General features: G+C 42.6%; 1 protein-coding gene and 1 long non-coding RNA gene across 8 annotated transcripts in view; one reads left to right on the top strand and one right to left on the bottom strand.

Annotated features, from left to right (window-relative positions):
- Positions 1 to 403: 403 nt before the first annotated feature.
- On the bottom strand, positions 404 to 12,291 carry LOC135987051 (uncharacterized). The gene is made up of 5 exons (XR_010605948.1): positions 12,150 to 12,291; positions 7,438 to 7,628; positions 5,758 to 6,213; positions 4,232 to 4,907; positions 404 to 2,304 (listed from the first exon to the last, which is right to left on the bottom strand). It is a non-coding gene; the product is annotated as an uncharacterized LOC135987051 (long non-coding RNA).
- Positions 12,292 to 12,433: 142 nt separating this feature from the next.
- ESRRG (estrogen related receptor gamma) overlaps positions 12,434 to 27,591 on the top strand; it is a 387,444-nt gene continuing 372,286 nt past the window's right edge. For 3 of the 7 annotated variants that reach the window (XM_065631557.1, XM_065631555.1, XM_065631556.1), the window contains exon 1: positions 21,843 to 22,066. In XM_065631557.1, coding sequence (XP_065487629.1) covers positions 21,969 to 22,066 — 98 coding nt within the window. In that variant the 5' untranslated portion in view covers positions 21,843 to 21,968. Of the gene's footprint in view, positions 12,615 to 21,842; positions 22,067 to 27,591 lie in introns of those variants that run through there. The other 4 variants (XM_065631563.1, XM_065631562.1, XM_065631569.1 and 1 more) reach the window with 3 other exon arrangements.

Below are 27,591 nucleotides of genomic sequence, written 5' to 3'. Positions count from 1 at the left end.
GAGCTTTGCCCCTTCCCTCTCCTCCCCCTGCAGCCCTGCCATGGAAACAGCTATCGTGTCTATGAGTGGCATATTGGGTATTTTGTGTTTAACTATTTCCTTCATGCAAACACAGGATAACTATTATTATTATTATTATTATTATTATTATTATGTCCTCATATCAAATACAAATCTTTACATTCATGTCAGTCTTGGGAAGCTGCCAATGAAGTGTTGCTAAGTTTACCTTCCATTAACTGCTAAAATGGATGAGGAACTTACACATTTTCTTCCAGTTAGGAAAATGTTTAAGTAGAACTGAACTAGGTAATTCCATCCATATGCTTACCAGTCAACACTTTCTGAACAAATTATATCACAATTTAACTTTTTTTTTTTTACTTAATTATTTCATCTTTTTGTGTTTACAAGAGAAGAGTGAGACATCTAAAACACGCTTGAAATTCAGAATTAAAAACATAGATCTTTAAACAAGGAATGAAAATAGTGCAGACTTCTGAATTATAAATTAGAAAGTCTTTTTTCTGTTTCTAACTTGGATTTTATCTGAGCAATTTTCTTCCCTCTTCCATCCTTCTTCATCTTGTCCACTTGAAAAAAGTTGAAAGTATTATGTATTTTCACAGGATACAGTGTAGTGACTCCTCCATGTTCAAAGGATACTTGGAGCTCTTCATCTGATGCCTTTGCTTCAGTAGAAAGTTCTAGGCTGATTGAATCTCTTACATACGGCAAAAAATACAGTAATCCAGTGATGGTTTTCACTGACACATGGAAATCAAAAGATTTTGCAGCTGTACACGTACATATACTGCTACTGACATCAGGTATTTCTGGGGTAGGTGGTGGTGATGTATTCAGGGAAAAATAGAAATAAATGGAACTTATACTTCTAAATTGGGTGATACCAAATTATCTTATACATTCGGTAGATACATTTGTACTTTTTATTTTTCTAATCTGTAATAACATCTATCCAATGGAATAAGTGAGATATATATATATATAGAGAGAGAGATGTAGAGAGAGATATCTATGACACACGTACAGATGTGTGTGTTTGTGTATATATATATCACATCACAGCTACGGAAAAATTTACTCAAGGAGACAAACTTGCTTTAAAGGAAGTGTCATGTAAAAGAGGAACTTCATGGGTCTGAAGCTGTCTGTCTTGATAGAATGAAGAAATTATTGAAACCGTAGCATCCCACCTTCCTTAAGCATAACTCCATTTAGGTAAGGAAGGATCACCAGTACCAGACCCATGTAAGTGAGAGTGCCCGTAGTGACTGAATTATTCCTGAGTTCCATTACCCATTACCTAGCAAATAAATTTTCATCAATATGTCACAATCAAAATTCCTTAACAGGAAAAACATGCAATAGAGTCAACGTTTAAATGGTGGTGGTTTGGCGGTTTTTTTGATTGTTTGTTTTGTAGCAAGCAGCATTAATTGAAAAATATTCAAAGTGGGAAGAAAATAATTGAGGGACTGTGATAGGACTGGCATAGGTCTTTCCTGAACTAGTAGAAGATGCAGACCAAACCAGTTGTCATTGGAGTGCTAATATCTTTAGAACCACATTGAAGTTCATCTGATCTGTAAGTTGGGCATCACATCCACTAAAATTGCTTAGATTCATGTTCCACAGTGTGGAACTTCTGCAACTGTGCCTAACTTTTATGAGTGGTTTATTTTGATCCTATAGTTTAAAGTGTTTGGGTACAACAGACATGGTAAACCTGTGATTGATTGTAACATCTGACATTTAATGAGTGAATTTTATCTATTCATCAGGGGAGTATCAAAGACATAACCTTTACTTTCATGTAAGGAAACTAAGGCACAGAGAAAGACATGACTCCCAGAAGCCCAAGATCCCAACGATATGTTGGTGATGGATTTAGGAATACAGAGCAGGTTGCACAAACCTGCTGCGTGTACATCGTAGCCTCATAAAGCACATGGATTTTGTGACGCCTTCATAAGCTACTAAAACCTTGTTCCAACCATTTCCTCAAGAGCTTCGTGGCACTCTTTCATTTAGGGGCAATGCTTCATTCATTAAATATCTATAAAGCTTATACCTTATGGTCACCTGTATGAGTATTGGAAGACCTGTTTGTCTTTCCAGTACCCACATCATTTATTGAACGTTAACCACTGCATTTGTAAGTATATCAGCAGAATTATGTGAAATCAGTTGGAATTGCTCTTGCATAGCAATGTGTTGCACTGAAGCCACAGGGAGGAAAACTAGCATCCCACGTTGTACATCCTCTGCTACAGTGTAAACCTGAGAGAGAAAAAACCAGGCATAGTGGAAAATAGCGAGAGGCCATTTTCATTTGGCTTGTACCTAAAGAATTGTCTCAAGAAGCAGCATATACTGCTGGAATTGAAGAAATTGTTTCTGGATGTTAACTCTGGGTAGCATGCTGTCCTGGTAACTTAGATAGTAATGTGATATTCTATCTGCACAGGTAGGAATGTGGAGCAACAGTCTCCTACCAACTAGAAATTAATACACCAATCTATTAAAAAATCATTATTTATACAAAAGAGGCCAAAAAAAATTAATTGGTTCAGGCAATATTGTGTATCCTACCATACATCAAGCTGTAACAAGTAAGGATTAGGAATATGGTTCTTTATTAACAGCTATTAAAATAATTAACTGGATTGTGGCCACGGTTTTTCTTTTTCTGCAGTCTTAGCTGAACACCCAAGTCCCATGGGCTCAGAGCAGGGGCTGAGATTGTGGCTGTTCAGGTTGTGTGCAAGCCTGATATAAACATAGGGGACCGAGTACAGGGATCACTGAGGTTCTCAGGACGGCTCCAGAAGGACTTGGATGGGGTGCTCATGAGATAGAAGCTCTACTCAGCAGAAATTTTGTAGCAAAATATTATGGTGAAGTCTCCTAACTAGTAAAATTAATCTAATGTAATGAACTGTACCATAGTACAGTGAAAAAAAAAAAAAAAAGCAGCCCTAAGTAAAATTACCCTTGTTGAAATAAATGAATAGAAAAAATAATGGACAGAACTAAACTCTGGGTAGCATATATAAAGAATAGTATTAGTCAGCCAGAAAAAGCTGGTTTGATATCAGAATCAGTAAAATCCGTCTCCCTGAAGTTTCTTTTAATTCTTCTGTAAGTAAAATAAGAACTAGCTTCAGTGTAAGGGAACTTCAAGAATGTGTCCACCAGTGATGTTTTCTGTATGCCTGGTAGCATGCAGGTGGACACAGACACTAACACACCCAACAGCCAAATAATAAATTCTCAGCCGTCTCATGGGAGAAGGTAAAGGAGGACATGGAGATGTTTGCAAGGGAAGCAGCTCCCTGACGTTCACTTCTCCCTGTTTTTCCCGTTGGAAGCCCATTTGGCAGCCTGAGCTCGGGTCCTGCCACACCTGGCCGGACACCAGCTCCCTCCTCCCCTGGGCAAGATGGCAATGGCAGGTGGCTACATCTCGTCTGTCCTCTTTTTCTTCTTTTTTTTGTTTTGTTTTTCTTTTTCTTTTTTTGTTTTGTTTTTTTTTTTTGTTTTTGTTTGGAGCTGCCATCTGAGCAGAGGGGTAACACAGGGAAGGCTGAACCCTTTTGTGACCTGTTTGGGGCTGTGATTGTCTAGCCCCAAATTGAAAAGACAGTACTCTGCAGTGGGTCTCTTTGTTTTGGTGAAAATGGTTTAAACTCTGCCTCCCAACTACAGAGCAGATTAAATGACTGGCACTATTTCAAAGCATCTTTTCTTTTCTATTTCATTATAGTAGATGTATACAGACTTGGGGACTATCCTCTGTATTCCTTCCTGAATCTTCTAAGAAAACAAAAACAAGACCAAAAGTTACTCCTCCTTTACTAAACTTATTTATAAAAAACAACTGTCCTGGTTTTGTTAAGAACAAGACCAGTTCTCTTTTAGTGAATTTTTCCTTTCAGCTAAGTTCTTCTAAGTAACTACACTTTTCTGAATTTTTGCCCGCATGTTTTTTGGTCGACCTAAACCTTGACACCACCAACAAACAAACCCAACCAAAACCTACTAGATTACAAATTTTTAGTAGAGATTTAGATAAATCAGGACATATTGTCTTAGATATGACAAGGTTTCTAAAGCTTTACAAACTTCACGTTTGTAAGCTATTAACTAACTGTGATTCAGTAACACAATGGAAATATCATAGCTATAAAGGAAATAAACAACTTACCTCCTTGGCAGAATTATCATTACCCTGTGCGTAGGAAAAGCCTCCTTAGCTGGCTACCTTTGCTGCAATTACTGGTGTTCTTTCTTCCCAGGATATCCTGTTGTTTGCCGCACTCCCTTTGCAATTTTTTTTCATCGGGTTTTTGGATGCAGGAAGTTTATCTGATGAAATGTTTTGTACAGCACCTAATAAAATTAACTTCTTACCCTGTACAATGCTACTATGCTGTAAATACCTAATAAGAACACATTTCTGGTAGCATAAACCTGGAGCAGTTACCCTAATTTTTGTAGAAATTGCTCTGCATTGACACTGGGGCAACTTGGTTGGGCCTGACTGCAGCAGGTCTCTTGCCCAGCCTTTTGTGGCATGAGAGAAGGACCTGGTGGTATTTTGGGACTTATTTCTGCAAAAAGTTGAGCACTCATAATCCTGCTAACGTCAGCAGACAAAAGCACGCGGCTCCTGGCAGCAGCAAGCCCCACTAATTTCTGCGCTGCCCAGAAATTAACTTCAAGAGTCTCAAAATTGTCATTAAAATTCAATTGTTTCCCTTCACGTTTAGGCATCCGCCCACAGAAAAACACCCATCAGGTAACTTCTCCCCCTCTCCTTGGGGGTGGTACCGGGAGATGAGCTCATGAGGAGGACGGGAAGGTTCTAGCACGAATGGTGACTGAAAAGACAGAGGCAAGAAAAAGAGCTTACTTTGTTGCCCTGAAGTTAAGCAGTAATCTACATGGCTCCGACACTGAAATATATAATAATGTGGTTATAGGATTTCATTGCTAAAGATTTTGCATTGGTTCAGTTTCTGTCTTGGCTATAAAGCTATTTACAACTTTTTATTTTATTGCTATTGCCGTATATGACTAAAATATAATTAAAAATGCAATTTCTCATTTTTTATTAGAAATTGAAGATAGATGCCCAGCTAGTACAAATTGGTATGACTTCACTGATATTGTGAGAGCTATGTCAGCTGTCACTGGCTGCATGTCTCGTTTCTAGTTTGTGGGTCTGACCAGCTAACTACTGAATAAGGCTTCACCATACCATGACATTCATATATAGTAATGGAATTCAGAGTTCCAGCTGAGGGTAAGCAGTTAAATGTAAGTAACTGTATTGGTCTGTGGAATAACATCTTTTCACTTTTCTCATCATTTTCCATCATGAACAAGTGGATTAAACCTGGGGGACTCTCCTTCCCACCAGCCTCTTGGTCACCTGCTAGAGGCTGGCAGATATAAGAGGAACAATGGGTTCAGTATGAGCACATTTCACTTAGGGTTCTAGAAACAACCATCTTTAACGCACACCAGATGAGCTAAATTACAGGGAGTGTTTCCAGCTGGCATCACAGGGCTGTGAACGCAGCCTGGGAACCCATGGTCCAACAGGCTTTCTCACCCTGAGTGATGCTAAGAAAGTCCTCCCTACATGCTTCTGTACGCTGTTTTCTACCCATATCGGTCACATCTTTGCAAGTACAGCTCTTTGTGTGTGCCTGGGGATGTACTTACACATTTTCAAAAGTCAGAAGACTCACTGAAGTTTTAAGGCCGGATAATGTCAATATGGTTCAAGCAGGGCCTAGACGGAGTTGAGGCAGTTGAAGTCCTTCAGTCCAAAGTAGTTTAAGATGTGATATCGATCTATTCGTCCTTTGACTTTACATGCCAGGTGAAGCTCTGCAAGCTCAGGGAAGACTTAATTCATACAGTGTTGAGGTTTCATAACAGAGTGTCACAGGTGCTTTCTTCTCAAATGCAATAATACCAGTTCCTCTCTATATAAAACATACCAGTTAGAGAATTCGAGTTCGGGGATGAAAGGTTTACTGTTTCCTCTTCTTCCAGTCTATAAACTATTCTATATATAGGCTGCTGCTTCTTCTCTTCTTTTTGAAGTCCTACCATCAGTGTTTAAGGTTATTCAGGCCACAGAAAAGCAGCAGCAGGGAGCATGACCGTAGCCTCCTGTAAGAACATTGAATTATGTGGGGCAATCCTGGATCTCTGGCTTCCAGGACTCCTCTAGCACTTATACATTAAGAATAAAACAAATTAATGGGCTTTTGAGAATTCCCGAGATATGACCCGAACCATAGACAGAGTCTATCTGCCATTAAACATAATACCTTATTGGCAGCCATCGCTTTTCTGTAGCCTTTGGCTTTGGGATTTGTTTTGGAAAGGCAAGAGGCATTTTGGAAATCTTGCAGTCACTATCTTTACATCCAGGAACCAGGCCCACCACATACTGGTTTGTACCTGTACTTTCCCCAGTACATTGTATGTACTTTGCACATAAGCACAGTTGTTTAAGCGCAGGCTGTTAAATCATTGGTTATTTTAATATTTGTGTAGCATGTGAAAGGGAAAGGGTTTAAATTCTGTTTGTATTTCAAATAACTGTCTTGGCAGTTACACAATCCATAGTGTTTTTTTTCTTGGAATGCAATGTTTGTGACTGATGTTCAAATGAGAGGAGCAGATGTCAGATATGGCCGAGCAGGTTCTAGAGTTGGTCTGGACTGGGTCAGCCTTGCACCACAGCCAGCTGTCAAGGGCATCTGGAAATGTGCCACTTAGCACTGTACAGTTTTGTCTGCTACATATACGCAATATTATTACTTGCTGACGGCAGTTTGGCAACTTTTGTCTATATCGAGCAAGCCAAATTCTGATCCCTTTGCCACTTCTTAGTTCAAATTCCTCTGACAGTAGGCTTGATTCTTGTTAGAAGACAGATTGCAGAAGCTAAGAGGTGAGCTTGCTTATTCTGAGCAGACTTGGATCCCACACTAGGTGAAGGCCCCACCCCAAATCCTGATCTCTGATAAATTAACTTTTTAACGTTGCATTACCGCAGCGTACAAGCCAAATGTCTATGCAGATATTTATGTTCCAAGAGCCAAATGCAAGCTCATTTTTTTCTTCTGACTTATGTTATGTTTTACAGACATGAGTAACCCATGCGGGATGTCTTTCCCACAGAGTAAAACCAATGTAAATTCACATGACTCAGGGATTTGTTTCAATGTTCATGTATAAACTCTCATTAGAAATGATAATGCTTGAAGATCAAAAGAAAAGTACACTCGCTTGTATTAATGTTTAATGCATAATTCACATTGTTAGAACAAAAACCAAAACAGTCAGCAGTTGTTATGACAAATATTAAACATTGGCACTACTAACCAATTCCCATAGAGGATCTTTCATTTCATTGCACTGGCCATATGCTGAGATTTCCTTTTGGCATGTGTTGTGCCACCGTCTTGGAGATTTAAAGACATGCTCCTCACTGGGTGAGTAATTCCCCTGCAACGACAGGAGTGGGGGAGAGCCGGGATACCCCACCGCTGCAGGTGGTTCCAACGTTCAGAGACCTTTCAGTGGAAGCAGAGGGTAAAACAGTCTAATCCAATTGTTTATACAAGTAGGATTTCAGACCACGCATGCTCCTATATGGTCCAAAACTCCCATTGCCTTCAATCTTAGTCTAGTTGGAGTCATAATATCAAAACTAGACCCATGGTCAAAGTCACCCAGCATGACAGCATTCAAGAAGAACTTGATTTCTTGTTTTATGTTTACCTGTGTTTTACCTTCTTGAGTAAATGCTTACTTTCTTACCAGAAAGCTTCTTACTTAAATGAGCAGGTTTGGTGTGAGGGAGGCGTACATGAAATCCATTCCCTATATCCTCAACCAAGACCAGCACAGGAGAACAAAGCCATGCTGATAATCACAAACCCACTTTAGGAATGAGAAATTTACGTGTGGCGTTGTTGCCTGTTACGTGGAGTAGCAGAGCTACTTCATCTGCGTAACGGATGATCCCTGTGTACCCTCTGCCCTCCCACATTACAGTCTTTCACACAAAGTAGGAGTTGGGGTTTTTAATCTTCGTATCGTTTATTGGCTTTTCCCATGTCAATGTTTAAGGAGTCAGCAATTTGTATCATCTAGCTTTTATATTTATGTTTCTTTAAAAAACAAAACAACAAAAACCAAAACTGGCTGAGCTTATAGAATTTCTTTCTCATGTAGGTTTTGTTTGTTTTTTCATTTGTTTCAGGTGTTTTTCCCCTTCCCTGAAAAAACCTCAACATCCATCCCTAAGTTTAAAGTTCAGGAGTCTTAATTCCTGTCAGAGTCACCTCTCTTCCCAGGGAAGTCTGTGGCATAGAATGAGACTGAATGACATCTGTCAAACTTTCTGCTTGGCACAAAGCCACGAAAAAATTCGTACTTTCTGTACAAACTTTCCTGTACACCAGCAGTGATACAATACACCTGATTCAGAGCAGAGTAGCTGTAGGTTCCTCCTGATACGGATCTCTGCAAGTTCTCTATTCTGAAGGTGCCTTCTGAAGAGAAGACCCTGTCATTCTGCAAACCCTCTGTGCAAGTCAGAGAGGTTCCTCATTTGGGAACTAATACTGTTGAATTACAAGGGGTGCTATTGCTTTGAATGGTACGCAGTCAAAGTACAAAGGGATCATGGGTGTTTAAGAGGACAGAGCAGAGCTTTGTCTTTTGTTTTCCTTTTGTCTGTAACAACCCACTCAAAATATTTACTATTGGGAAGCTGATGTTTTCTCCAGTAAAGAACCTATTATCCACTTTAAGGCAGTTGAGAGCATGCTCAGAGCATATACTGGTTAAATTCTTTATTTTTAGTGGAGTACACTGGAATTGATCCTGGAATTGATCATAAATACACAGATGTTGTGGAGTTGTTTTGAGAAAGAAAAACCTGTGATGAATTAAATATCCTTCACGGGGAAAGAAGTAGGTCAAATGTTGGGCTAAATTAACCTCATGTTATACAGAAAGACTAAATTCTGTTGTTTTCACCAATGGGACTTTGGACTTGTCTACACACCAAATTATTCCAAAACACCTATTAGGATCACTACAGTAATTACTTTTGACTAAAACCATGTGTAGACAAATATTATGCTGGCATAAGAATTAACTTTCTTGGATTATCTTAATCCACTTCGAAAGTGGATTAAGTGAAACCAGGAAACACCTCGGTCACTCCAGAATGAATAAGCTATCTGAACACAGTTCTGCTTTACATTCATATCCAACCTTATTCCAGCATAATTTTCCTGGGCTGAGAGGCTCTTAGGATCTATCTACATAGCAAATGAACGTGTGATTACAGACATACCAACATTTCCTTTACTGTCACTGGCATGAGTAACAGCAGTAATGAAAGATGGTAGCAGAGACTTCAGTACAGCCTATTAACTGGAGCATATATGCAGTTGATTGTGAACAGCCTCTGCTGAAATCCACCTCATCACACCCTCACTTCAGATACAACTCACGTCCCTTAGACTAATACAAGGGTTGGGAATGCCTCTCTGCATCTCTGGTGTGTACGCACACCAAAAATTGCATATGCGATAGGACTGTGCAGCTGAGCTAAACGGAAAACAGGTGAATTTAACTTCAGAGTTAATCACATTGGAGAAGCAGCATGGCTCACACATTTTTAATATACACACCTTTGACAACCAAATAAAGTTTCAGTTGTGTGACTGCAGAGGCCAAATTAAATATGCTGCAGACAAGCACAATTCAGTTGATTTCACTAGGGCTGAATTTGGCTCCATAGGTGAGATCTTGCTTACTTGACTAATACTTGTTTTATTGCCTATCTGCTTATTTATTTTAATGAAATTAATGCATTTTAATGCTCCTTTAAGTGCATTCCAAAAATAGCAATTTGATTAACTAATTCACCTTTAAAAGTGTGACAATCACAAGTGAAAATCTCCCTGTTAGCTGAGGTATGGAATAATTGCAAGTAGCATCTTGGGTAGCTATGCCATACCCTTCATCCTTTCAAACAATTCCCCACATCAATCAGAAGAGCCTCACTTCAAAATGAATGGCAAAACATAGACAACAATCAAGCTGCACACAGTGCTTTTCAAGTCTACCAAAAATATGTATCAGTAATGTAGTCTGCTCACTGATGAGACAGTATACTTAAGACAGGTAAGAATTTAGCCTAAAAGCAGTTCAAAACAATTCCAAAACAGAAACATGAAACCAACTTGTCTTTCCAGCCAAGCCAGAAAGCATCTTGAGTAGCTTGGGTTAAAAAAAAGAAAAAAAAAAAAAAAAAGGCTTTCAATTTCAGGCTTCTTAAAATCACACTTGGACTGTACTATCTTCCAAGATGGATTTCTTTTTTTTCCAGTTGCAACAGACAGTCTCACCGTTTAAAATAAGGTGCTGTTGAGAGCAGAGAGTCCAGTAACAGACAAGGTGTACACTAACTTCTCTCTGACTTTATCTCCTTATAAAAACTGAAACAGCAAAACTTGATTAGTAACAATATTAAGCAAAGGCAATTTTTCCTTTTCTTATATTTAAATGAGGAAAAATGAAAGTGTAAATGCTAATATTAAGGCTGAACAGAGGGAGTTGCAAAAAATAATTTTGTTTCAGCCCTGCTACACGTTCCCTTCATGAACTCCATTGTGCTAGTTACATGTGTATCGAGAAGGTTGTAACTTGTTATTAAAATAGGTGGTGCAAATCACAACACAGAAGAGGTAAACTTGACTTTGGGTGCCGCTGGGACGCTCTCTGGTCACGGTGCAGGTGTTGTGGTGTTTCAGCAGCTTGGGATATTAACAGCATGTATGTCACAACTGATCTTGAGCTCAAGAGGCACTTAAGTCCGAGCTACCAGGGATAGTTTCTTGGTAAGTGAGGCCTAGTTCTGGAAATACTTCTGCGTGTGAGTTAAACCCAATATGTAAGAGGTCCCCTGAATTTAGCGGGACCATCATGTAGACTTACAAGATTTGCCTTTTTAAAGTACAAAACCCAAGGAAAGAAAATGCAGGTGGTTTGCCAGCCCCTGCCATTACTGAGAACGGGGCTCACAGCGTGCACAGGGGTCACAGCGACTTCGGTGCTGACTACAGGCCCGAGCTCGCTCTCTGTTTCACCGTAACACGTCCAGCTTTCAGAAACGCGTGCTCCGCAACCCTAGGAGCAGAGGTGGTTTAAACACCCGCGCTTAAATCCCGCCAGGATTTGTGCGAGCCTTTCCTCTCCTGAGCAGCGACGCCATTGTGCCCAACTGCAGCCGTGCCTCCCTCGGCCCCTCCCGCGGGGAGCACGGCTGCACCCCAAATTCAACCCAGTGCCATGGGAATCCGTGCTCCGGGGGTTCCCCCCCCTACCCCCAGCCTTCCCATGCAGAGAGAGGCTTGCAGATTTGTGGAGGCGCGGCGCCGGGCCTGCACGGCAGCAGCGTTGCTCCTCGCCTGCCTTCCTCTTGCATCGCGGGGCTTTTTTTTTTTTTTTTTTTTTTTTTTTTTTGAGGTGTGTCCCCCTCCCCCGCCTGCTCGGCAAATGGGCTGCTGGAGCCTGGCGGCGTGCGCGTGCCTGTGTGTGTCCCCGCGTCCCCTGGGCGAGGTGTCCCGTCCGCCGCCGGAGGACTCGGCCGCCCGCATCCGGGCTGCCGGGGGGTGCTTCTCCCCTCCCCGCCCCCCGTTTTCGGTAGTTGCTTTTTGGGTTTGGGTTGGTTTTTTGTTTGTTGGGTTGCTTGGGGTTTTTTTTGGTTTTTTTTTCTTTTTTTTTTTTTTTCCAGGTGGGGCTTGGCGGTGACCGGCGAGGCTCGCCTGGCACTGAATGTCACCCTGAAGGTAAAATGAAAGACAAAAAGATGAACGCATGCCTGCGCCCCTCGGCCGCGCCGCCGCCGCTCCCCCGCGCCCGCCGGCGAGCGGCCGCCACCATCGCGGGGCGGCAGCCCCCGCCGCGCCCCGGATTTCCTGTCCCGGCTTTTTATTATTTCGGTTAAAAAAACAAACCAAAAAAACCCCCCAAAAAATCAAAAAACGCATGCAAAAGAAACGTGCACATACCCGGTAACGAGCCCAGGAAAAACCCGGCCGCTTCCCCCTTCTCCTGCCAAGTTATCATTGAGAAAACAGACAGGCGGCGTGACGTCCCGGGTCAGGCCGAGTGCGGACCGGCGCTACCAAGGCGGCAGGGAGGCCCGGGGACGCCGCCGCGGCCGGGCCCGCGGGGACCGGGGCCGCCGCCGCCCGCCCGCCGCCGCTGCCCCCTCGCCGGGCCGCGCCCGCCGCCGCCGCCGCCCCCCGCGCCCCCCGCCCCGCCGCAGCGGCGCCGCACGGCCTGCAGCCCGCCGGCGGCTCCCCCCTCGCCGGCGGAGGTCGCGGGAGCCCAGTTAAAGGAGGCGTGTGTAAAGATTTTGCAATGTCCCTGCATGGTGTTGTAGACTTTCCTAGCAAAGAAACCGGCTTCGGCTTCTTTAAAATCCCTGACGACTCACCTGATTAACCTGCCTGCGGTTCTGAGCTGACCAGGTAAAGCGAGCCCCCCCCTCCCCACCGCGCACCTCTGCGAGCTGACATTGCATCGGGGGCATGTTTTTGCTTGGAGACGAGCCGCTGCCAGAAGCGCTCCCCCCCCACCCCATTCCACCTTCAGACCTTGCCAATTGCACTTGCTCAGAGTCATCTCCCCCCACCCCGAACATCAGCTTCGTAAAAAGCCGCACGACAGCACCGGCCGCCCGGGGTTTAGTGGTTCTCGTCTCTCGGACAATTATTTAAAATTATTGGTCCGGGGTGGGGGGGGGGAGGGGGGAAGGGAGAATGATTTTTTCTTTTTTCTTGTTTTTTCTGCTAACAGATCCTCCCCCAGCAGGTTTTGTCCTCCCCCCCTTGCCCAGGGTCAGGAGTGCCGGGGAAGTGACGAGGCTTTAGTCAGCAAGAGTTTGGGGCTGGGGTCCCGGGGTGGCTCTGGCGGTTACAAGGAGGGAAGGGGGACCGGACTCTCAAAGCCGGTTGCAGGGCGCGTGTGATTGTCGCGACTGCTGCCCGTGTCGCCCTCCCTGCTCCGGGGTGCCCTTTCGGGAGCCCCGAAGTGTCCCGGCTGCGGCGCGGCCCGGGCAGCCGCGGGGCCCGCTTGGCCCGGCCGGGGGGGGCCCGTCCTCGTCTCCGTCCCTCCCCCGCCGCCCTCTCCTTCCCGCAACACTTCTGCGAGCGCTTGGCGGGAGCCGAGCAGGCCCGGTGGGAGCCCTGCACGCCGGGCGGGGGACACGGCTGCCGCTGGCTGCTGCTTCCCCGCTGTCCCCGGCCGTCCCCGGCCGGCCGGAGCGGCGGCGTGGACGCACTTTGCTCTGCCGGTGCCGTCGTGTCAGGACCCGGGGACACGCACACACAAAGGCAGCGGGGCCGCTCGCACCCCAAACCCGGAGGGGCGAAGGAAAGTGCGGAAAGTCCACGCACTGCGTGCTCCCCCAGCTCCGGGCTTGAGGGGTTTAGAGAAGTGGTTGCATGTGGGGGGCTGAATGTGACCCGGTTGCGAGGAAATTTATTTATTCATTATTTTATTTATTTATTTATTTATTCTCTTCCCCCGAGCAGTAATGCTATAAAGGAGCGAGTGGTCTGGACGTATGTTTTGAAGTGCTGCAGGGGAAGCACTCTGAGTACTCGGTCTAGTTCGTATGTTTCTCTTTATACCGGAGAAGAGAGGACTGCATTTAGGAGATGACTAAATAATGGGGGAGGCAAGGAAAAATGAGTGGAATATGAAGGACTGCTAAATCAAGGTGAATGGTAGTGTGGGAAGGCAGGCTCTGAGCAGCTTGGCTTTCTCTGCTGTAATTGTTACCCCCCTCAATATCTTCCCGCCCCCAATCCTGTATTTTCATGCTGTTAAAGAAACTCTGACAGCAAACATAACCCAACAGAAAAAGAGATGACCCCCCCCCACTTCAGCCTATCATCATTTGTGGCCAGGAGAGAAATCTGAATGCCCTTTGTATAAAACCACTGAAGTTTTAAGCATTTATTAGCGCCCGGTCTCAAATACAAAGTGCAAAACTTGCCTGATACGTTTTGGTGCTACTTCTCTGTTTTATTTCACAGGACAAAATGTTCTGTTGTAGCATACCTACCATCGCTGTCAGAATGGGAGTAGTTTACAATATAACCTACATTAGATTATACATGGTGCGTGCGTTGCATTTCCACTGAAAATAGCCAAAGACTTAGAATGACGAAGTGACTCATGTGGTTATGATCTTCCTTGTCTTGAGAGCATCAAGGTAGCTGTGGTTCTGCGTGCTGTGGGGGGAGCGGGGGGCTGTGATGTGGGGGGTTTCTTGTCTGTACTGGGAATCTGGCAGGTCTCCTTTTAGAGGACTTTACGGTTTAAAATGTGCCAGGGGCAGGAGAAGGTAAACACGACATTCAGTGTGCTCATTATCAAAATAAGGAAAACAAATCGATTGCATTAACTGTGTCTGCAGCATCACAGTTATTCCACAGTATTTTGTCAGAAATTAAAAGGTTACCACTAGAGTACTATATCCCTATCTCGAGCCTGGCACCACTTATTACTGCAATGGTATTTCAATATTAAGTGATCTTAGAGATATTTCATCTTTCATTTTGAATCCTGAATTTGAATCAGCATTAGGATGTCAGGGCTGTGAGATAAGGTATAACAAACTAAGTAGACAGCTGAAGGGCTCCTGGTGAAGGTGTTGCTGAGAAGGATATCTTGGGCCGTTCGCAGTAACCTTGTTTACGGGGACGTTTCAATTGCAACCTGAATTTCAGCGAGAGGCTGGCTGGACTAATGCCTGCGTGTCTGAAACCCATCACAAGTGTCTTTTGCACTCTAAACCTTCTCTCTGGTTTCCTTCCATGCTCACAAAAACTTTTCTGGAAGGTTAGGATGATTTTCTGATATGAAAATGAAGATGTTTTCCTAAGAGGAACACTGCTCTTTGAACTCGTGTACATTAGCAACAAAGTATTCATGAGATTTGATTTTTTTTTTTTTTTTTTGGTTCTCTGATGTGTCAGGATCAGTAGTTACACCAGTCTTTTTAACTTAATGTATATGGCTTTGATTTATTATATTTAAGTCTTGGTGGTTTTGAATGTGTTCTGCAGCACATGAAGTCGGTTCAAGTCAGAATGTGAAAAGATGCATATTACAACGAGGAACAGTTTTGTAGTGATCTGCTAATTTTTTGTTTTCTTTTCCTAAAGCTGTTCCAGGAAAATCACGTGCTTTTAGTGAGTGGGTGCTAAATGCCAGCAGCCACATTGATGAAGAAAAATGCTGTTGAAATACTTTGGAATAATAAATAGGATACGTAATGGTCAACCACAAGATAAAAATTTTACACAGTGTTTTTATGGCTCTAAATTGGCTGCACTGTAAACCAAGCTTACTACTCTATTAAGTCATCAGAGTTTTCAATTATTTAAGATTTCTAGTCCAGCTATCTAATATAGTCTTCATTGTGCATATCAGAAAATTATACATAAGGTTGTAATTCCTTGTCATTCGTATGTGAGGGCTTTGTTGTAGATGGGGGTTTAATTTTGACTTATCAGGACAAATATTACAAAGCATGCACACATAAAAATGATATGGAAATAGCCCCAGTCCTGTGAAATGGGGATAGTTATGGCACTGAAATGTACCTAATACAATTTGAGATCCACTCACTGAGAAACCTTGACAGTATCTGCCTTGCAGGTACCATGCATTTGGAAATACTATATCTCCATTTAAATGCAGATCTTCAGTTTTCTCCAGGGGGCAGTTGGCGAATCTTTCGATTGAACCACTGGTACTAGAAAAACTAACTGAAGATTTACCCATGAACAAGAGACCCTTTCAAGTCTGCCTTTGTGAAATAATGATTATAAAATTTCCTAATATCTCGAGTTTATATTGATTTTGAATGCCTTTTCAAAAGTCACACTAAAGGAATAGTGCCTTTTAGTCAAGGTAGGCCAGTGTTTGCATGCTTGTTTAACAATCTTAAGAGAGAGAACCATAACAAATAGGTTCTTTGTTTTTACATGGGTATTGTGTTTGCATGTGAGTTTCCTCAAATGGACAGACGAGACTTGCTTTGATTTTGACCTAGATTCCTCCTGATTATTCCTATACAGCTAGTACCTGCTTATTTCCCGCTGTGAAAATAGGAGAACAACTGTTGATGCTATCTAGTTGGGGCCGCATGGGCAATAGGCACGCATGTCCAGTGATCTCCCCTCCTCCTCCTCGGCTTCATTAGTAACAGATAAAACAGCACTGCAGTCCAAAGAGGGTGCAAGCCAGTATTTCCTCTCCTGCGATTTTTTGTTCTTTGAGGGTTTGATTCAAAAGGAAGACAGAAAACAAAACCACAACTGGGTGGAATGAGTGAATTCATTTCTGTTTCCAGATTTCGTACACACATTTTGCACACTTGCAGGGATGAACAGGGCTGTTTTATTTGAAACAAGTCTCACATCCAGCTTACTCCATATTCACTTGGAACTCAGTGCCAGTAAGTTTAAGTCCTGCTTAGAGAGGCTTGTCCCATCCAGCCCAGTTTTCTATTGTGTTTGCCAGCTGTCTAGTTTGTGGTGTGACCCAGGGCCTTAAAAGAGGCAGGGAGTGTGAGCTCCCTGTTTGGGGTGAAGGCGACAAAAACTACCTGGTGCAGAGGAGACAAAAGATCCTGACCCTTGCTATGCTGGGTGCCAAGCACTGCATGCAATCCCGGCCACTCCGGTCTCCCCACCACGGGCAAGGGTGCTGCCCGGGGATGCTGCCCTTGTCCCTGTGCTGGAGCCACGAGGTTGTGAAGATATCATCCCTATATGCTCACCTGTTAATGGCATATAACCCGTGGGCCTCAATACTCTGGAGAAAACATACACTTCAGCCTCTGCATGGAGTTCAGGCAGATCTGCAAAGCCCAATTTTACATGCACCCGCGTTAATGGCAGCGCTCCCATCCAGCTTAATTGATATTCCTATAAACATCTGCAGGTTTCTGTTTCTAGTGGAAGCTACAGCTGGGTGGGCTTCTTAAATGAATGTTTTGCATATTGAGGTTGAAAGGGAAGTCGAGCCTGATACATTAACTTATCATCTGTGTTGTTCTCTTGACATCACTTGGATTACAACAAGCATATATGACAAGGAGATTAGGTGCAAGATCTTCACACGCACATGCTTTTGTTAGCATGTTGATCAGTGGAGATGTTACTTCTGTAAAAGCCTTGTTCTAAGTCAAGTCTAGGCAAGCACAAACCTGTGCGTGCATATTCAAGTTGAGCAGGGCCTATCCTTAATAATACACTTTTTTTTCCTTTAATATCTGAGCAAGATCTCTTATTATAGCTCAACCATTAGGGGAAAGAAAATGGAACTTTCCTCAAACAGCTTTTCTGTTGGGGAATCTAGTGGCAGTTGCTTTGAAGCATGTGTAATTGATTATCATACATTTATTTTAAAAAGGAGACATAACAAGGAATCTAACATGATGTTTTGGAATATATCTTCTCCCCACAATGTTCTTGAGGGAAATGTAAGGTTGCAGGCATCATTTCATGCCCTGTATGTTTTTGAACATAAATCAAGGAAATTGTTGGAGAGTTATAGATGTTCATGGCAACTGTAGCTATAATAAACACATGCAGTATATATTTTCCAAGCTATTTTGTATGAGTGAAAAGCTGAAGCTGGCATTTTGTACGAACAATTCAACTTAATCACTGAAAATTTATTTCCTAGTTAGGGTGGATTACCAGTGTAGCATGAAGTCGTACACCTTGTTTTAAGTTCATCTGGTTATGAAGCCTCGGTTAAAATTGGGAAAGAATTTAAATTGGATCTAGACACCTTGAATGAATTATTCCAAGCATCAAATTTGTTGTGATGCCTCCATGGCGATATTTACATCTATGTTGTCACCTATATTTGTTTCAAAGTATGCTGGATACTTTAGAAAACAAAAGTCAAGAATGGTATGAAAACCCAAACAATTTTAATTGTATACATAGCACAGAATGTGAGCATAGTAAATACAACAGGAAAATCCTGAACGATCGGGTAATGCAGAGCTGCTGATGAGAACAACACTTAGCTTAGGCATACAAATTTCTTGATGATTGTATTAGTTTTAGTTTAGAGTCTTAATAGATGAAAAGGGAGAAGTGACTTTTATGGAGGAATTTCAATGCGGAGACTGTAGCCACTCGCTGTGCGAGGGTGAGGAAGGTGTTCCGTACATTGACAAGGATCCAAATGCATTAAAATGCTAAAAAGAAAATCCAGTAGTCGCAGTTAGTATGTGTATGGATAGACTGGGGATAGGACAGATTCAGGATCCGTGCAGAGACCAGACAGGTCTGGATGGACAGAGTTTCCGAATTACTATTTAAGCGAAATCCTGAGAACCTTCCAGGTGTAGCTCTCGTTAGTCTATGTACTCCTATTGGGTTCAGAGATAGATAATTAAAACCAGTACTGCTTATTGAAAATTTTGAGACTAGCTAAAATGTGTGACTTTTAAAAGCATCACTGTGCTTCTGCTGGACTTCTGTCTTATTGTGGATACTTTCAGTCATACCTCTTTTATTACAAGAGCTAGAAATCTCTTTTTAAAAGAGAAAGCTGGTCTCTTATTACTTGACCCCTGGAAACAGGGTATTGATATATACAAGAAATATCCTGAGATTGATGCTAAAACTGAGAATTTGCCCTGTTGTACTTGTTCGTAGCATTAGCCTTAAATGCCTTCCTCTTGATGATGTCTTTGAATTTTAAGACCCGCATGAATTAAGCAAGAAGCTTTTGAATTTGTTACAACTGATGAGTGTCAGGAAGGCAGAGCACAGCCCACCTTGGGCACCAGTACTAGTTTAGATTTCAGAAAAGCAGGCAGCGGGGTTGGTTTCCGAGGGCCACCCTTTCCACTGGGGACAGGTGGAGGAGGGATGGAGATGTACAGCTTCTGACATTGCGTAAGCTCAGGCTTGGCTTCCCCTTCTTCATTTCTCACCTAGCTCTTGCTCTCCATCCTCTCCGAACATTTTTCGTGGCCTCTCCTTAGTAGCCAGGCTACTTTACCCCATCCTCTGAAGCCTGGAAAATGGACTTCGAATTGTTACTACGCTCCCTGTCATATACGACTCTGTGAAAACAAAATTAAATGAGAAAATCGGAAAGGAGAGAAAAGGGAAGACAGAGTGTCGCAGGTTGGGGTATAGCTGGGAATACTGGGAGGATAAAGATTTGGCAATTCCTTGGTGTCCCGTGGTCCGGATCAGTGTCTACTTTTACAGAAAAAGCGAGCAGAAGGAGCAGTGTCCCTGGTTCTGTATTGACCCAGCTGTGACAGATGGGACATGATTATAGCGGAGAGGTAAGGAGAAGTGGAGTCTAACCTGGAGTAGGTGTCCTGCAGCCTTGACAAGTGCCAGCTGGGCTGTGTGGGGTAGGACTGCTGAATACAGTCGGGTTATTGTTCTCGTGCTGCTTCCGGATGTCTCAGCCTTTCTGCACAGACACTTGGGTATTTACAGGCTCTTGAGGAGGAAACTTCATTCACTGAAATTCCTGCTTCCACAGGGATTTTCTTTTTTACTTGTCTTAAATTAATGCCTTGAGTTCCACCTGACATAAAGAGCTTGTTTTACTCCGTGCTGAATTTCTAACAGAAAACAAACAAACAAACAAACAAACAACTACCCTCCTTCCACGTTACAGCCAACAGAGCAGGTGGACAAGGGTTGAGAGCGAGGAATGCGGAGTCTGGGCAGCAGGCTGGGCGCTGGAGCACAGAGAGCAGCAGCCCAAGGTCACGGCCCTTCTTACGGCACAGCTGGGAACTGGACGCACACCCTCAGGTTTTAGTCCTTTATCTTTTTCCGATGTGCACTCCCTGTCTTGCAGCTTGAGCAATGGAGGCACAGAGACTGTCCCTTGGCAACACGCATTAAATGCGATGGTGCCAGTTTAGGCACAGAGAGGTGAGGTGCTGTGACGGAGGTGAAAGAGCCCAGCCTCCTAGCAGGGATTTTGGTCCCCTACCTTGCACTGTCGGAAAAGAATGAGATGAATCCTGCTGGCACCACCGAACACTTTCATTTCTCCAGTGTGACACAGTCCGGGGGTGGACAGGATCATTCTCCCAAAGGAGGAAGGCAAATTTGGGTGGAAATGCATATTGATCAGTATGGTTACCCTGCTATAAACAGTGCCTACCTTTTATAAGAAAAATATTTTTAATGTTTTGCTAATCAGATTTTGCTCATTGTTACTTTTTTGTTTTAATTGAAGGGAGGTGAGGACATGAACTATGAGTATCGCTGAAAACTGGGCCACAAACCCTTGTGCTTGTTTGTGCTTGTGAGTGAGTGTGTGCAGGCGTGTGCAATATGAGTGCACACACTCAGATGGTGTGTACGCACAGGACCTCAATTATTTTGCTGTTTGAATCACAGAGCATGCTGTCTTGGTGTTCTGTCAGTTTTGGTTTCTGCCCTTTGGAATAAAGTTCAAAATATTAAAGAAATAACACACAGTAAGTAGCCAGAATAGTCATAGCGCCTCAGGGTAAAAGAGGGTGGTGAATAATCTGTTTTACAAATGCCCAGAAAAAAACCCTTAACTCCTCCTAACCAAACTCTGCAATGGTGCACTTTTAAAAGGGACTCTTCTAAATTTTGTGTCTGAGGTTTGCTGGTTATCCTGGAGAGAGAAGGGGGTCCTGTTTGGAAAGCAGTGTGCAAGCTCTGTGGTCACACTCTGGCTGCTTGTGGAGGCAATGTATGGTCTCAGTTATTCTTCAGAGAATCACCCTGGGCTAGATGGTGAAACAACTAAATCCAAATTAATTATCGACGATTCTTTGATGTCAAATGTGAGGATGTGTTGGGAGTATTGCTTCCCAGTTTAAGAGTTGAATTAGCACTAGCACAAGTATTCTTTTTAAATGTTGCTTTTCTGTTCTCACTAGTTTATTTGGACAGCAGTAAAAAACACAGAAGCTGATGCAGGTTCTGCCCATCCCTGGTTGGTTCTGGAGGGCCAAGGTGGGAGCTGAGGGGGCACTTGAAGTCACACAGGGACTTCGGTCAGAATACCAAACTTTGCTGAATTTGGGGTGTTGTGCTTCACGGTTTTGGTCCAATGGAGGCCATGCTAAAAGGCTCTAGATAAGATATTCAATAAAAGAACCAGACCCCTCCCACTCCCCAAATCTGTTGACTTGTACTCTGTATCAGAAAGAAAAAAAAGACTGAGAAGTGTGTGACTGATGCAAGGCAGGCTCGAGATGAATTTGGGATAAACAGGATGCCTATTGCACTTAATTTAGCAATTCTACAGCAGAAAATGCTTTTGAGCGCAGCTAACAGCTTCTCATCTGCAAATGCCATAATCAAGACAAAGCAAAAATATATTGTGGCGAATACTGCAGTTAACAGTCGTGACACAGTCAAAACCTCCTATTACAGCGAGGGAGACTTGCTTGTGTCAAGACTGCCTAGGATGCAGGATTTCAGAGCGGCGTTAATAAAAATAATACAGTAGATATACAGTTCCAAAAGTCCTGCAGGACATGCAGCAAACGCCGGTGATTCAAACTGGGTGAAGTTGTCAAAGGTTGCTTTGCTCTCCAGAGCCTGGCAGTATCTCCTCTGAAATGTGATGCCATTGGTTTTCAGCAAAGGTTTCTTTCTGCAGGGCTGCAAACAGAGATCAGCTGCTACTGTGTATACACAACTAGGGAGCAAATCAAGGAGCGTATTTAAGCAGCCTTTTTAACCCTGAGACTTTCCAAGATTTCTTCTTCACGCAGGAAGTTTCCTTTATTTTGTCAGCTGTAGCACTTTGCTCATGTAATGAGATCAGAGCTAGGATCACTGCTGCACAGTAGAAAGACTTCCTTAAGACATTTGTCCTTGAAACTGCACCAAACTCTTGGAAGAACCCAGAACCTGTAAGTATGTATGATATAGGCAACAATAGCACGGTGCAAAGCTGCAATCAACCATTATACAATATCCGATTAGCAGGGCAGGAGGGATTCTTTTTTTTTCGGATGTTATGTTACATTCATTTTCAGTTTGTTCTAAGGAAACAAATCAATTCGGGCTTCTGATACAGTGACTTTGCAGTAGATGAGCTAGTAGTAATATGTTTGATTTAACTATTTGTTGCTCTCATGTAGCTTGTGGGACAAGGATTGTAGCCATCAAATTATAGAGAACTTTTCTTATGTTTTTAGGCATTTTAAAGGATTTGGGGGTCCATCTTGCAAATCAGTTATTGCTTTGCTTTTTGATTTTGGCAACCCCACCCTACACCAAACTATAAATAACAGAGCAAATGGAATTAGTGCGTATTGTCCTTAGGTACCAGTAAAATATATTTGTTTGCAGGCTTAATTTAGTCATTAACGATGTTGCACTGTTTGGGGTGGTTTTTGTCTTAATTGAATTCTACTCAGGGCTGTCTATTTTGTGTTTTACTATCTCGTCTGTGTCTGTTTAAGTTACTTTGCCGGGACTGCAGTCTGGTTAAACCTGTATTTAAGCACTATTTATATTCTGAGCACATTTCTGGTAAAATAAGTGTTTGAGATTTTTTTAAAAGCTTTAAACGGTATAGTTTTATTAGCAGTGAGCACCAGAGAAGGCACAACATGGATGAATGTCAGACTTAGACCACATAACCTAAGTCTTCTGTGCACTAAGTCTGATCCGAACATGCCCACTTTCGCGAACGCAACTAATAAAAGCCTCGAGCTCCCTTTCAATAAATTTTTCATACACAATGATACTTCTGTTTATCAGATTAATTTCTCCCAGGTTAGCCTGATTGATAGCTGGATTGTGGTTTCTTAAGAGCTTTCTCCATGAAACCCCACCGAAGAGCTGCATTCCATTTAACCAGTGAATGTAAAAACTGGTAACCATGGATTCAGCCACCACTAACTGTCGAGAGCAATGACTTGTTGTAAACAATACAAATGAGCCAGGATAGCAGAAGCAACCAGACATGAAATGATTTTAATAGAAATTACGGTAAAGGTCATGTGATACTCTATCGGCATGAATGCAGCGTTAAAGGGGAAGTATTTCAGTTTTTCAGGTTTGATTTAAATTGCACATCTCCGCTGGCTTCACATTTGCGTAAGGCCCCCAGAAAAGAAAATGAAGCAGTTCTTTGGAAATGCCTCTGCTTAATTGCGTGTTGTGACTTAGGCCCGGATCCTGAAACTGTAGGAATAACTCTAATCAGTGGGATTATTCGCGCACTTAAAATTAAGTATTTGTACAAGGGTTTGTAGGATCAAGGCCTTTTTAGGTAAGTTAGTAAGGGAAAAAAAATTATATTCTAAGGAAATAATAACCTGTCACTAAAGATAAATCATGGAAATGCAAGCTTTGCTACTGTTGTGTGCTTGCTTTGGAGATTTTTATTTGCTTGTTTCAATAACATGAAAACAAGTTATATTTATCCCTTCGTTTTCAAATGTTATGACTTCCATTTCTCATCCACCATTCCTCAAATCCTCTCCCTAATTTATAGCCTCTCTTTTGGAGAACTGGTAAACCATAGCGTCAGCTATTATAATACAGCATGATGATAGGCACATGCAGATCGCATGAGTGGTCGTGTGTCCTATCTCAGGAATTTCCATCCCTCCAAAATCTTTGCTGACTCCCAGCTGTCACATGGCTGTCACTCACAAATTCTAACCATAACCAAATCCTCCTCCCTGGGCATGCGCTCACCCAACCTCTTTCTACGTAGACATAGACGCAGGCACAAATGTCCCTGCTTAAGCACTTTCTCTGCGTAAATGGGTCTCTCCCCCCAGGCTGCTGCATTCCACTAATGCTTCTCCCTTCGGTTGTTCCTGGGTGCTACTTCCCTGCTGTGCCCGGGCTGTTTGTGCTCTGCAAGGAGGAACCTGGAATAGGAAGAGTAGGCAGTAAGAAACGCAAACAAAAATAACTTTGCGTGTTATTTAATATAACAATTCAAATTGGGGTGAATCCAAATTCACGACTTCCATGGCCACCTAAACATCTCCAAAAAAAATTAACCCCTACTGTTCTGTACACAGCACTGTCACCTTGAAGTATACTGCCTTACTGTTTTGTGTATTTACTTGTCATAACATTTATATTATTTGGAAAACTTAGGTTATAAGAGTCCTAGAGTACACCTTTGCTTATTTCTCTATTTCTAGGTTATTTCTGTATTTCATAGGTGTCACATACATCTATGTTGTTTTATCAGTAATCATGATTTATATATTTTTCAACCAGAAGTATTTCAAACAATTCCTCATCAATCTGTTACAGCTGACCACAGTTGCAACTAAAATGCTTATGTAGATACAGGACAAATCCTGCTTTCCCTATTCTTCTGAGCTGCCTTGACAGACCGAGGGGGCGATTGCTTGTGTGAGTCGGGAAGGTGATATTTAGCTTATACATAGATTAAACAGCAGGCAAAAATAGACTGACTTCTGCTGAAAATAAATAATTTTGAGAAGTTAAAGGAAAGCACTTGAATAGGAGTATCTGAAGAAGAAAATATGCCAAATTGCAAAATATTTTCTGTTGCTTGTCTGTGTCAGTGTTGAGAGTGCATTGGAGTACTCTGTAAATCAGACTTATAAATATATTAACACTTTACCAAAACGGAGGAGGTGGCTGGACAGAAAAGATACAACCTTGACTTTGCGTATGTATCCTGGGACAAATCCAGAACTGAAAGCAAAACGCAGGTGAAAGCGCAGTGAGACTAGAGACCAATATCCAAATAAATTAGAGAAACCTGACTGGCCTCCTTACCATAAGCTCATTATGAAAGATTAGTAATTCCTACACCCCTTGAAAGCCAGGTTGGGGACATTTGAATCATTGTGCCTGGCAGAAGAAACCAGGTGTCAATCTGGAGAGATAATGCAGTGTTCAGGAAGGAAGGAGTGCACCCTGCTCCCACGGAGCATCTTTATGGTCTGTGACATACATGCTTGTCTACTTTCCTGTATTTTGCATCAAATACTGATTTTGTAATGCAAAAGTTGCAGGGGTTAGTGGGTGAGCTGCTGGAACTCTGGCCATCTGCAGATAGGAAGAAATGGGAGGCCTGTCCCCTTGTTTCCATCACAGTTTATAGAGTTCAGGTGCTCATTGGTGGGTGGGTAGCTGCCGGAGACTTAGGCCAGAATTCTCATTTGGAGCAGAGCTCTTTGAATCCCCGCAATGGAGATCTCAGTGTTTTACCCATAGAGAAATCTTGGTTTGTGCAGTCAGGCAAATATTGCAGTGCATACTCGGGGAACAGCAGAAATATTTACCATTAAAATAAGTATTAATAATTAATGATATCTCCCTCATAAACACAGTACTATAGAATAATAATCAAAAGTTGCACTTTATGATTGTATTTCTAGTCTACTGCTTTTATGCAAAGACCACTTTTGTCAATTAGATAATTTTATATATGAAAATATCGTGTTGGCAGTTCTGTCAGCTAAATTCAAGTGGTGTAAGTACAGGCACTTTTTTTTTTTTTTTAAAAAAAGGCAGTCTTTATATGGAGGTATCAGGTATAGGGAATATAGAGTGAACTGGTATCCATGTATACTCACACTTCATGGTTCAGAGCCAACAGCACTGCAGGCAAGTGAGAAATAAATTGGTAGCTTTTTGTTGGGTGGACTCCCGGCTATCAGGAACTGGACTGAAACTACCTAATTTCATGGAGCATGGCAAACTAGTTGGTCACTGAATGACAGAATATTGTTCTTTGAATTATTAACTCTATGTAAGCATTACAGTGTTTTATAAATTCTTCTCCTTTCTAGTTTTACCTCTTAGCTGGTGTGGGTAAGCGGAGTTTTTTTTGAGGACTCCTCTAGTCATTTTGTCTTTTGAACATTTCCAAATGTGCTTCTTCCCGTGGGCTATTGAAGACCCATGATTTATGGATTATAATATTCTCCAGGTCAGCAAAACTGTCGTGGGTTCTAAAGACAGGACTGTGATCTGTATCAGCTGCATTAACTTTCCATTAACTTTCTATGACTAGAGCGTGTCTTTGATTATTCTGCATTTTTCCTTTGTACAAAATAAGGTCGTTCTCTGTGTATTTTAGTTTTAACAGAACCAGACAGTCACTGACCATCAGCTTTTGCATGCGTAGACTCTCTCCTTCCTGGCAAGGCTTTAAGGATTAGATGCCTTAAGTGGGACTTAAGTGGGATTTAGGCATTGAAAGCCCAAACTGAGATCCTCAATATCCCCACTGAACTGCCACCTAACCTTAGAAGTTGCCTAACCTGTGTGAGTGCCTACATTTTCAATATCCAGCTTTCCCAGGTGGCCAAAGAGCTGCTTTGGATGTTCTCAAGCACTTCCATCCTGACAAGGTTGAGCCTCTTTGCTCCCATCTTTCCCCTCACATCCCAACAGACTTCTGAAGGCATGAGCTCCTCTCGAAAACTGGTTTTCTGTGTGTGATGTAGCTCACTTTCTCCACTTGTGTCCTTGACAGAAAGGACCCTCCAGTAGGTTTCTTTCAGGAGCAGCCTGGAAACTTTGAAAAAGATATCAAAACTAAGAACTTTGAGTATCACTGCTTAAACACGTAGGTCCTAGAGAAGTGGGACTTCAGATGTGTGTGGGCTTCGTCATCTCCTACCGGCAATATTGGACTGTTCTCTGCTCGGCGATGGCCACTCGTGGATTCGCTGGCACTGTCAAGACATGGGGGTAACTACCAGAGCTGGGGGTTCCATCGCAAGAGCAGAGCACCTGCAAGTTAGGTACTCGGATGCCAAATTATCATAGGTCCTAGAGTTTTTCTTGGAGAACCCAGGCCCTGGTGTTTTGTAACGGCAGTTTTGGGGGGAAGTACTTTGGGGGAGGAAGAACGCTTTTCTGTGAGAACTCCCTTAAGGTTTCACCTGCCTCTGTGATATATGGTGGATTTTTGTTTTTTGAAAGCCAGACTCATTGAGGTGTTCCATGTGTGCACCCAGAAATAATAATCACATTTTTAGGGCTTCAGTCTGAAGAATTTCTGGAGCTGTGGCTGGATTGATAGCTGCCTCGCTCTGTGGAGGCCAAAGCAAATAATGTCTTGTTAGTAGCTGAGTAAGTGGTCCTGTGCCATCACTTATTTCTCAGCTGTACTCGTGACATTTCGTGCGTTCTCAGCCATGTCTGTTGTTTGTTTAAATCCTGCTCAGTTCCTTGATTTATCAGCTTTCTGTAGACTTTTGTTTGAGTGGTCCCAAATGCTATCCTATTTCAAATAGATGCATCCTTATCAGCAAATAGTCTTTCATCAATAATTGTAACTCTTTCACATAATTCTGCATACGTTCACTTTGACCTTCTATTTATTTTTAAATATCGGATTTTTAAAAATATTAGATTCTTTCGTGGAGGCAGTATTTAGGAAATCTGTCAGAATTTCTCCTGAATCATTCTCTCT

Source organism: Caloenas nicobarica, chromosome 3, assembly GCF_036013445.1.
Source record: "Caloenas nicobarica isolate bCalNic1 chromosome 3, bCalNic1.hap1, whole genome shotgun sequence".
NCBI lineage: Eukaryota > Metazoa > Chordata > Aves > Columbiformes > Columbidae > Caloenas > Caloenas nicobarica.
Note: the sequence above shows the minus strand (reverse complement) of the source record. Positions and strands in the feature narration are given on the sequence as shown.